Here is a 12610-nt window from a genome sequence, read left to right as displayed (position 1 = left end):
TCAAGTGGATTTTTGGCTTTAGCCTTTATATTTCTTAATCTCCTGAGTTCAAAAGAATTACAAATTTATGATAGACTCTATTGTGGCATTTAAATGATGTCTTTTCTTTTTTGTAGGTGGATCTTCTAGTCCCTACCAAAGTGACTGGCATTATCACACAAGGAGCTAAAGATTTTGGTCATGTGCAGTTTGTAGGCTCCTACAAACTAGCTTACAGCAATGATGGAGAACACTGGACCATATACCAGGATGGAAAACAAAGAAAAGATAAGGTAAGTCATTCTGGTGATTTATGACATGCAGAAGTGGAGGAGCAAATTGCTTAACATTTTTAATTTCCTTGATTATTTTGATAATTAGGGATTGTAGAATTATAATTAGAAGCGAACAGATTTGATTACTAATTCATTGTTTCTTGTTGAGTTTCTTTGATTGTGTTTTAATTTGTAGATTTAACTTTTGAGCCATAAAATGTTTTAATATTAAAATAATCAACATAGATTTGTATACCTAAACTGCACCATAAAATCTCTAGTTATTTTTCCAAGAAAGTTCTTAGTGTGTTGAACATCTTTTCTTAGTTAGCGTTTGATGGCCTGAATGTCTTTGGGACCTTGGAGAATGAAAGTGCTTAAGGAAATGATCAATAGTTAATTGGATCAAATGGTAAAATATGGCCTTACATTAATGAAATTGAATTTGTTGCTTAGAGTTTTTGTGCAAGAAATATAGCTTTCTGAACACATAAGGAGAAATGAAATATCTTAGTTCAGTGATGTGGGGGGAAATATACTTTCATCCAAGTTCAGCATTTCTGGGTTAATAATGATTTTTTCCATATTCTGTAACACCTTTATTTCCTTACTGTTGTTTGTTATTAACCAATAGAAAGGTTGGGAATATCTTTCTCTCTTCAAATATCCAAGGTAGAAGATTTAATTTTCCCAGAAATACTAAGACCAGAGTGGCTATTTCAATAGGTCTACAAAGTCTGAATTTAATTAACAGGAAATTCATTTTAGGGGAGATGTGTTTTTAGTTTTAGATTACAAAAACTACAATTACTTACATTTTAATATCTCAGAACATGCCCATTTAGCATCTCAGGATGGACACATTCACTTAACATCTCAGAAAACACATATTTTGAGCTTTAACATCTCAGAAATTGGTGTATCTCAATATCACAATTTAATTGGAAGCTTACTGTTTTCTAGAAGAATATAAAAAATGGCATGTTTTATAATCAGAGGCATCTTCAATTGAATGAATATTGAATATTTTGTAAAATGTCTTCAAATTTTTTGTGTAGACAAATATCTGCTATAATTTATAGCAAATAACTCCTTCAATTCCTGTTTTCACCTTTTACAGTAGGCATTTTTATGTGTAAAGAGTGAAAATATATTCTGTAAGGTGTAATTTTTCATAAATTATACAGTTCTTAAAATTATTTTTAAGGTAAGTATTCTCATCTATAATTCATGCAGTATTCACTGAAAAGCATATATCTGTAATATTAAAATCCTTATGTAGTCCAATTTAGGGAAGAGGTGTAAACTATTGTGCTCATGAAGTACTTCATTATCTCCATTTATATTAAGCATATGATTTAATTGTTATTTGTGAATAATTTTTAAATTTCATTAATTGATATATTGGACATATGTGTATTAATTCATTTTATTTCATTATCTCAGTCTAAAATGTACACAAAATTTTGCTGTCAAGTTGGCCAAGTAATTTGATAGTGTTGTTCTGGTTTCCTATATTCTTACTGATTTTCTATCTACTTGTACTATTAGTAACAGAGACAGTAATGTGAAAATCTCCAACCCCAATTGTTGATTTCTCTATTTCTCCTGGCAGTTATATTGTATATATATGTATTTTGAAAGTCTGTTAAAAAATATATGAATCATTAGGGTTGTAATATGTTTTTGATCAAATAACTTTTATCATTAGAATAGGACCTTCTTAATTCCCTGTGGTATTTCTGCTTTGAAATGTACTTTGCTCCTATCCATAGAGGTACTCTAGCTTCCTTTTGATTAGTACTGCATTGGTATATGTTTTTCTCCATCTTTTTGCTATTAACTATTTCTGCTTTATATTTTAAATGTATTTTTTCTATCCAGCATAAGATTTTTTCTTTTTTTCCAATTCAACTATCTCTGCTTTTCAATGGAGCATTTAGACCATTTGTGTTTGATATGAGTATTGAAGTGATTGGGTTTAAATCTCATCTTGTTATTTATTTCCTCTGTATCTCATCTTTTCTTTCATTTTTTTTCCTGTTTTCAGCCTTCTTTTGAATTAATTGAATTTTTTTAGTGATTCCATTGTGTTTCATTTGTTGACTTATTTGCCATAACTTTTTTTTATTTTAGTGATTGTTTTAGTTTGTAATATAAATATGACAGCTGGCTAAACTCAGCCAATATAACTAGTAGTTTTAAAATTAGATTTAGCTGTTCTGTTTTTAATATTATAGATTGGTACATTGAAGAAAAACCTTAAAAAGTTCACTATTTATTACCAAAGAAAGCAACTAGCTCCAATAAACCAATAACATAAGAATGCTGCAGTTACTCTCATAATAAAAAAATACCTTATGTATAAGAAGGAAGTATAGGGCATAAACATCTCCATTCCTACAGAGAAGGGAATTTTATAAAATAAGTGAGAAAATGGATTGCATGTGTTCTTTTAGCACTTGGAAATACAAGCATCTTACACATACACACCAATCAAGGTATGTTTTTATATTTATATGTATGTGTGTGTGTATATATATATATCTCCAAGTAGTTGTGTTTTGTGTTGGTATTACTATTAATACTAGGAAATTAAGGGTGAAAGTGAAATTGCTCAGTCGTGTTCGACTCTTTTCGACCCCATAGACTGTAACCTATCAGGCTCCTCCATCCATGGCATTTTCCAGGAAAGAGTGCTGGAGTGGATTGCCACTTCAGTTTCATATATTTATAGAAGTGTTCTTTTTCTTCTTTCAAGAGGTCCTACACAACTCAGCAATTAACTTTTCTGAAGTTGAATAAACCATCTTCTCTTGATTCTTATTATTTATATCTTGTTTTCTGTGGTTACTTGTCATAGAGGAAAAGGTCTTCAATAAATTCATTTCTTACAAGTATAAAGTCAACCACAAGCTTTCATTCATATAAATATAATAAATGAATGTTTCACGGCAAAACGTATGCCTGTGAAATGCTTTATATATGCACATTTCAAAGGAAATATTCACAAAAGTTACCTATCTTGTTTTCTGTTTTTACCCAACACTTCCTCTAATCAATTTTGGGGGCTATGGATGTGGAAGTCTAATGTAGATCTAGAAACAGGATTAATGTCGTGAAAACAATGACAAGGAAAAATTATGTATATGTATAGAAAGAAAGAAAGTGAAGTCACTCAGTCGTGTCCAACTCTTTGCAACCCCATGAATTGCAGCACGCCAGGCTTCCCTGTCCATCACCAACTCCCAGAGTTCACTCAAACTCTTGTCCATCGAGTTGGTGATGGCCATCCAGCCATCTAATCCTCTGTCATCCCCTTTTCCTTCTGCCCCCAATCCCTCCCAGCATCAGTCTTTTCCAATGTATAGGAGTATCTAAATATATGCATGAATGTGCGTGTGTGTATGTGTGTACATATACAACAAAAGTTACTTGCAGGAATAGACATGCCTTGTTCTCATCATTAAAATGTCACTTTCTCATTTACCTTCTCTGAGCTTTCTTAAGAATTGACTTTAGTATTCTATTTTTGAACAAAATTCTCCATGAAATCTTTTGCTATGGAGCATGTGATAATACTTCTCTCAGTACAATCCCTACATTCTTATCAATATTTTTTCTTTCTAGTCTACAATATTTTCTAACATTTAATTTTGTATTTCTTTCCAACATGGATTCAGATTCTTTCATTTAAAAGTCAAATGTTCCTTTGCTCTCATGAAAGTGACATTTGTTTTTGTACTCTTGGAGCTGTTTTACTGCAAATTTTAGCAGGAAAATTGCAAAATTTGACAGACACTTTCTGTATTTAATTTTTAAGGTTAGAAGCCAAAATAATAAATTTCAGGAAGAGTACTTCTATGGAAAAAGTAGAAATGAAAATTGGTTTTCTGAACCAATGTATTAGTCATAATATGGTTTTTAACTAAACCTGAATTTACACCATGGGAGCTTTCTTCTTTGGGAGAAGAAAAAAATGCTGGTAATAGTCTATTTTGTCTCTCCCCTGAAATTACCCGGGTTTTTTTTTAAAAAAACATAAGTTAAAAAACTGCAACTTCATTCTGGGTTTTCTGTAAAAGAAAATCCTAAACCCTGCTTTTTGTTGGTTCTTAAAAAGATGAATTTCATAGTCATCAAGAACTATTCTGTAACTTGGCGAACTCTCTAATTCAGTAGTTACCAAAATTTTCTGATTATAACACTCATGGGGGAGCTAGTTAAGAAACACAGTTTTCTGGGCTCTGCCTCATACTCTACAGGGAGGCTCTGGGAATTTAAATGTTTACAAAAGCCTAAGCTAATTTAAATAATAAGCAAAGATGACTCTAATCAATACCAAAACTCAAATTAAGCTTTCTGAACTAAATGCAGTTTTGTATTTTTCTAATGAGAATGGAACTTATTCCTTAGGGCTTTGTTTGGCCTCTAATTTGTCAGTAGAAATCAATATGAATTGGTGCTTCCAAAAGCAGGTTTAGATTTTGATATGTTTACCAGTTCTCTTATGAACACCAGAAAGTTACAGGTACTAGTTTTAAACAAATTTTACATTTAAATAGATTTAAGTAGTTAGGAATACAGATTTTCTGGGAAAGCATCTAGAAGAATGTGAAATACGTGTTCTGCAGTTACTGTCTCCTCCATGCCATATGTAAGGTGGCAGGGGCGGGGGGTGGATGTCTGAATATGACATAGTGGCTCAAAGAACTCTCAGCCTAATAAGGAACTCAGGAAAGATGGAAAAACTTTGATTCATTCAGCTTATTTTAAAGAATCAAAATATCCTCTACCCAGTGTATTATTTGATAAAACAACTCTAGGAAAGAAGTAGCACAGAGGTCCATTTCAAAAAGTTTGTGACTCTCCAATAGAAAAAAAAAAAAAATTCCTTGTCCTTCCCTCTTGCCTTTCTTTTCTCAACTCAGTGTGAAAAGGAGGAGCAATAGCGTAACAGTCCTTATTAATACAGCCTGCAAATCTGTATCGGAGAGTATATTCAAATCCAAGAGTAATTACAAATGCCGCAGGGCATGCTCTCTTTCCTGCTGACGCTAGCACTCCCAGGTAGCTGAAATTAAATTTGAATACTTAAAGCCTTGAAAGTCCAGCTCATCAGTGAAGCAAACTGAAGACATCATTCCAGCAGTCAATACCCATGCTGTTCCTCTGAAATTTGATTTGGACCAGAAATTTAGAACCTGAAGAATGCCTAAGTGCAACCAAAAGTGGAGTCCAGCTGCTTGCCACTCAAAAAAAAACAATAAAGAGGCAGAGCTGATGGAAAGGAAAGTTTGCTTTATTTTGGATGCTGGTCCAAAGGCCAACTCCTGCCCTGACAATCAGAGGTCAATGGCACCCTACTCCAGTACTCTTGCCTGGAAAATCCCATGGACAGAGGAGCCTGGTAGGCTGCAGTCCATGGGGTCGCAAAGAGTCGCACATGACTGAGTGACTTCACTTTCACTTTTCACTTTCATGCGATGGAGAAGGAAATGGCAACCCTCTCCAGTGTTCTTGCCTGAAGAATCCCGGGGATGGGGGAGCCTGGTGGGCTGCCATCTATGGGGTCACACAGAGTCGGAGACGACTGAAGTGACTTAGCAGCAGAAGCAGCTTAGCAGAGGGAGAAGGCTACATGTAGAAACAATAGTCAACTCTTGACGGTTGGCTTGAAATTGGTCATTGGTGGCCTGACCAGCATCATCTTGATTATTTTAGGTACAGTTAATCTTCAGTTCTGTGTTTGGCTTGTTCTCATTTCCTTGAGCCCAATTCTTGGAATTGTGGCAGCTTATGTCATGACTGGTGTGAGTTTCAGCATCTAAAAGACAGCTCATAAGATACAGCTCAATATTATCTATAGCCCTCGAGGAGCAACTGAAGGGCTATACTTAATGACAACGTTATTAGTATTTGGTCTCTCTTGACTGTTTTCCTTTGTTCCTGTATTGTCTCACTTCTGATTAAACTTAGTCTGGGCTAAAGTTTTTCCACAGAAAAAAGCAGGCAGAGAACATGCAGAGTAAGGAAAAGAAGGTCCTGCTTCATTTCACTAGGAAGTAAATAAAAGGAATCCTCAGGAGCAGTCAATGAGGAGGATGCTAGCAGGATAAAATGAAAGGGGTGAATTGGTCTTTCAAGGAGGACCAGCTACATGCTTTGGAATAGCAAGATCAAGGGCAATCTCTCCATCTTGCATGGACACCCTTCATCTCATTCATTCAGAGTCCTCTTGCTGTATTCAAATAAGGCAGGAAGGGAAAGAAAAGCTGATTTCCAAGGATTAATTGACTTCACACAAAACACTTGAATTTAAAAATAGCAAGTGACTTGTGCCCCTATTTGCTAGAGATTCGTGATATAGACGCAGTAGTGTACTTACTCAGGGATTTGGTGAGTGACTTAATTGGAAGTTAAAGAGACAAGGATATAGTTTCAGCATTGTCTGAATTTAAGTACAGTGTTATTTAAATAAACACCATCTGGTATCAGCTGTTATTTACAATTTTATCTGCTTTCTTCCCTTGTTGTAATTCAATATTATGGGACCCGACTACTATATAGTTGGTGTAAAGAATACAAAATTGCCTATGTTCACATAAATGGGAGTGTTATAGGATTTTGAAACTTAGGACACCACCTGAGAATATTCATATTCTGGCAGAATATAAAGTTCAATGATGAGCTGACACTTTTAAATTTTAAATTGTATTAAATATCTCTGCCCAGGAGTAGATGTAGATCACTTCAGTTCAGTCGCTCAGTCGTGTCTGACTCTTTGCAACTCCACAAATCACAGCACGCCAGGCCTCCCTGTCCATCACCAACTCCCGGAGTTCACCCAAACTCATGTCCATCAAGTCGGTGACGCCATCCAGCCATCTCATCCTCGGTCGTCCCCTTCTCCTCCTGCCCCCAATCCCTCCCAGCATCAGGGTCTTTTCCAATGAGTCAACTCTTCGCATCAGGTGGCCAAAGTATTGGAGTTTCAGCCTCAGCATCAGTCCTTCCAATGAACACCCAGGACTGATCTCCTTTAGGATGGACTGATTAGGTCTCCTTGCAGTCCAAGGGACTCTCAAGAGTCTTCTCCAACACCACAGTTCAAAAACATCAATTCTTCAGCGCTCAGCTTTCTTCACAGTCCAACTCTCACATCCATACATGACCACAGGAAAAACCATAGCCTTGACTAGCCAGACTGTTGGCAAAGTAATGTCTCTGCTTTTTAATATGCTATCCCGGTTGGTCATAACTTTTCTTCCAAGGAGTAAGTGTCGTTTTATTTCATGGCTGCAATCACCATCTGCAGTGATTTTGGAGCCCAAAAAAATAAAGTCTGACACTGTTTCCACTGTTTCCCCATCTACTTCCCATGAGGTGATGGGACCAGATGCCATGATCTTAGTTTTCTGAATGTTGAGCTTTAAGCCAACTTTTTCACTCTCCTCTTTCACTTTCATCAAGAGGCTTTTTAGTTCCTCTTCACTTTCTGCCATAAGGGTGGTGTCATCTGCATATCTGAGGTTATTGATATTTCTCCCGGCAATCTGGATTACAGCTTGTGCTTCTTCCAGCCCAGCGTTTCTCACGATGTACTCTGCACAGAAGTTAAATAAGCAGGGTAACAATATACAGCCTTGACGTACTCCTTTTCCTATTTGGAACCAGTCTGTTCCATGTCCAGTTCTAACTGTTGCTTCCTGACCTGCATGTAGATAGAGGGAGGTAACAGTTAATGTTACAATTCCACTTTTAATGCAATAAAAACTTCATGGAATTAAGGGATTAAAAGATTAAAAGTTCAGTTATTTCAATATATACACTAACTTTAAAATTCAAAGAAGCCCTGTAATTCCTTGTTGTTGTTGTTCATTCACAAATTTGTGTCTGACTCTTTGTGACCCCATGAACTGCAGCACACCAGGCTTACCTGTCCATCACCATCTCCCAGAGTTTGCTCAAACTTTGTCCATTGAGTTGGTGATGTCATGCAACCACTTCATCTTCTGTTGCCCTCTTCTACACCTGCCCTCAATCTTTCCCAGCATCAGGATCTTTTACAGTGAGTCAGCTGTTCACATCAGATGGCCGAAGTATTGGAGTTTTGGCTTTAGCATCAGTTCCTCCAGTGAATATTCAGGGTTGATTTTCTTTAGCATGGACAATTTTCTTCTCCTTGATGTCCAAGGGACTCTCAAGAGTCTTCTTCAATACCAGAATTCAAAAGCATCAATTCTTTTGCACTCAGCCTTCATTATGGTCCAACTCTCACATCCATACATGACTACTGGAAAAATCATAGCTTTGCCTATATGGATATTTGTCTTGTCAGCAAAGTGATTTCTCTGCTTTTTAATATGCTGTCTAGATTTGTCATACCTTTTCTTCCAAAGAGCAAGCGTCTTTTAATTTTGTGGCTGCAGTCACTATCCACAGTAATTTTGGAGCCCAAGAAAATAAAACCAGATACCATTCCCACTTTTTCCCCTTCTGTTTGCCATGAAGTGATGTAATCTGATGCCATGATCTTAGATTTTGAATGTTGAGTTTTAAGCCTGCTTTTTCACTCTTCTTTCACCCTAATCAAGAGACTCTTTATTTCCTCTTCACTTTCTGCCATTAGAGTGGCGTCATCTACATATCTGAGGTCATTGATATTTTTCCCTGCAGTCTAGATTCCAGTATGTGATTCATCCATCCTGGCATTTTGCATAATGTGCTCTGTATGTAAGTTAAATAGAGAGAATGACGATATACAGCCTTGATGTATTCCTTTTCAGTTTTGAAGCAGTCTATTGTTCTATGTCTGGTTTTGACTGTTGCTTCTTGACCTGCATACAGGTTTCTCAGGAGACAGGTCAGGTGGTGTGGTATTCCCATCTCTTTAAGAATTTTCCATAGTTTGTTGTGATCCACACAATAAAGGCTTTAGGATAGTCAATGAAGCAGAAATAAATGTTTTTCCAGAATTTCCTTGCTTTCTGTGTGATCCTGCAAATGTTGGCAATTTGATCTCTGGTTCTGCCACCTTTTCTAAATCAGCTTGCACATCTGAAGTTCTTGGTTCATGAACTGCTAAAGCCTAGGCTTCAAAATCCTTGAAGGATTTTGAGTATTACTTTGCTAGCATGTGAAACGAGCACAATTGTATAGTAATTTGAACATTCTTTGATGTCACCCTTCTTTGGGATTGGAGTGAAAACTGACTTTTTCCAGTCCTGTGGTCACTGCTGAGTTTTCCAAATTTGATAGCATATTCCTGGCAGCACTTTCACAGCATCATCTTTTAGGATTTGAGATAGCTCAGCTGGAATCCCATCACTTCCACTAACTTTATTCTTAGTAATGCTTCCTAAGGCCCACTCAACTTCCCACTACATGATGTCTGGCTCTAGGTAGTGTCCACACCATCATGTTTATCTGGGTCATTAAGACCCTTTTTGTACAGTTCTTCTGTGTATCCTTGCCACCTCTTCTTAGTTCCTGATGTGTGTGTGCTGTGTGCTCAGTTGTGTCTGACTCTTTGTGACCCCATGGACTGTAGCCTTCCAGGCTCCTCTGTCCATAGGATTTTCCAGGAAAGAATACTGGAGTGGGTTGCCATTTCCTAATCCAGAGGATCTTCCAGACCCAGGGATCAAACCTGAGTCTCTTGTGCTTCCTGCATTGAGAGACAGATTCTTACCATTAGCACCACCTGGGAAACCCAATTCCTTATATAGCTTTTAAAATCATGCCAAAAATATGGGATCCCTGTAAATTTTGCTTAGGTCACTGACCAAAAAGACCACATCTCAGAAAGTATTCCAGTGAAGAACTGACTCATCAAAGGGAATGTTGTTTGCAGAGCAAGGTCTGCCTGTTGGATTGGGAAAGGGCAGCCATAGTGAACAAATTTAAATTCAGAAAGTAGCATATTTTCACCAGTGAGCACTGTGAAAGCAGTTGTTCATGGTACATAAAGAACATAAGGGGTTTTTTTTTTTTCTTTTTTTTAATTTTTATTTTTACTTTATTTTAATTTACAATACTGTATTGGTTTTGCCATACATTGACATGAATCCACTACGGGTGTACATGCGTTCCCAAACATGAACCCCCCTCCCACCTCCCTCCCCATAACATCCCTCTGGGTCATCCCCGTGCGCCAGCCCCAAGCATCCTGTATCCTGCATCTGACATAGACTGGCAATTGATTCTTACATGATAGTATACGTGTTTCAATGCCATTCTCCCAAATCATCCCACCCTCTCCCTCTCCCTCTGAGTCCAAAAGTCCGCTATACACTTCTGTGTGTTTTTTGCTGTCTTGCATACAGGGTCATCATTGCCATCTTTCTAAATTCCATATGTATGTGTTAGTATACTGTATTGGTGTTTTTCTTTCTGGTTTACTTCACTCTGTATAATCGGCTTCAGTTTCATCCATCTCATCAGAACTGATTCAAATGTATTCTTTTTAATGGCTGAGTAATACTCCATTGTGTTTATGTACCACAGCTTTCTTATCCATTCCTCTGCTGATGGACATCTAGGTTGTTTCCATGTCCTGGCTATTATAAACAGTGCTGCAATGTACATTGGTGGGGACTCACATAAAGTCAGTTGTGATGTGGGGGATTGGGGTCAGAAACAAGGCCAAAGCCCAGATGCAAGTCCAGAGGCAAAAGGGCTGGATCAACTGTAAAAAGACCTCTGTTTCCATTTCCATGTTTAACGCAAGCTCCAGATGGTCTGCCTACTCAAAGATGTCTGTTCCTGAACCTAGGGTGATGAAGAGTTTAAGAGCAGAAGAGAAAGAAAGGAACAGGAAATGGGGCTTATGGGATGGAGGTGAACAGGGAGAGGGTTCGTTAGTAAGGAACTACAAGTGTACAGTCAAGTAACCACCTGTCTGTTAGAAGTAAGGACAAGCTAGAGTGATAGAGTAGCCACAGGAGTAGTCAGGGGCCAGTGTATCATAAGGCGCTCGATAATTTTAAAAAGACATTAGGTTTATTTGGAGACAGAATTAGAAACCTAGTTGTCTTTCTTCATGGATCAATTTTGAAGTTGCAAAGAAAACTCTTTTGTATGTCAGTTCACATTCTATAATATTAAAAACTAGCAATGTAAAATATGTGGTTAGTTCTGGCCAGTGAAGTGTTTAAATATCTTAGAAGACATTTGGAGTTTTAGTGTTCATTTAAAACAAAAAGGGAAAGCAGAGTGCTTCTCTAAGGACATATCATCAGATAATAGACGAAAAAAAAAGCAATCAAACATCAGGTACAAGATCCATAAAACTCACCAATTTGGGAGTGTGTTGGAGGAGGAAATACATCCCTGCCGCTATGACTCATATTTAGTGACAGGTAACATCCCAGCACAGATGCTGGGGAACATCATTCTCAGTTTATAGGGAAGTTTATAGGGAAAAGAGAAAACAATACAGAGAAATGCAGGAATGAGGAACAAATATGTTTGTTCTTTGTGTTAATTATATATGTCTCATTTATGTATAAAACTCAACTTCTTTATTTTAAGAAAATTTGATAAACTACCTTAAAGTCTGAAACAATATAGTCTTTCTAGTCAACAGATGTTTCTGCATGAATAAAAACAAAAATGTGTGAAAAGCACAGGGAATATGTTATATAGTTATTCAAGTAAAATGTTCATTAGTAAAAAATAATATTTTTTTATGATTACTGGCTTTATGGTCTTATTATCCCAATACTCAAATACCAGACAACTTAAAATTGCATGATTTTTGTCTTTCTAATCCACCATCACTCATCAAAAATTAATAAAAATTTCCTCACTGAAAATTCTGAATGTCTCATGTTCATGTTTGACTTCTGTATTTTGAGGCACAGTTGCATAAGGAAGATATTTTTTAATGGAAAAGAATTGCTTTTATTTAGTTCATTCTTGGATAAGTACTGTGAGGACTATCAAATGTTAGACCAACTATGAGCCTATGCATCAGTTAAAAATATTAAGACATAAATATATATATATATTTTTTAATTTCACATGTACAATATAGTGATTTGATTTTTTATAGGTTATACTCCATTTTAAGTTATTAAAAATACTGGCTATATGCCCTGTGCTATAAAAATATCCTTGTATCTTATTTTTAACCTAATTTTTTAATATTTACATATGCTATTTTTTATATTCTTATCCATTATGGTCTGTGACAGGATATTGAATAGAGTTCCCTGTGTTCTGTAGTAGGACCGTGCTGTGTATCCATCCATTCTATATACAGTAGTTTGCATCTGCTAACTCCAAACTCCCAATGCAAATCCCTACCGTACGGCCCTCCCCCTCAACAAATCCAAGTTTGTTCTCCATGT

At 36.5% G+C, this 12610-nt stretch overlaps 1 protein-coding gene across 1 annotated transcript in view; it reads left to right on the top strand.

Moving 5' to 3' along the window:
* EDIL3 (EGF like repeats and discoidin domains 3) overlaps nucleotides 1–12610 on the top strand; it is a 481313-nt gene that overhangs the window by 430252 nt on the left and 38451 nt on the right. Inside the window, exon 10 of the mRNA XM_052643446.1 lies at nucleotides 117–272. Coding sequence (XP_052499406.1) covers nucleotides 117–272 — 156 coding nt within the window. The remainder of the gene's footprint in view (nucleotides 1–116; nucleotides 273–12610) is intronic.

This window comes from Budorcas taxicolor, chromosome 7 (assembly GCF_023091745.1).
Source record: "Budorcas taxicolor isolate Tak-1 chromosome 7, Takin1.1, whole genome shotgun sequence".
Taxonomy (NCBI): domain Eukaryota; kingdom Metazoa; phylum Chordata; class Mammalia; order Artiodactyla; family Bovidae; genus Budorcas; species Budorcas taxicolor.
Note: the sequence above shows the minus strand (reverse complement) of the source record. Positions and strands in the feature narration are given on the sequence as shown.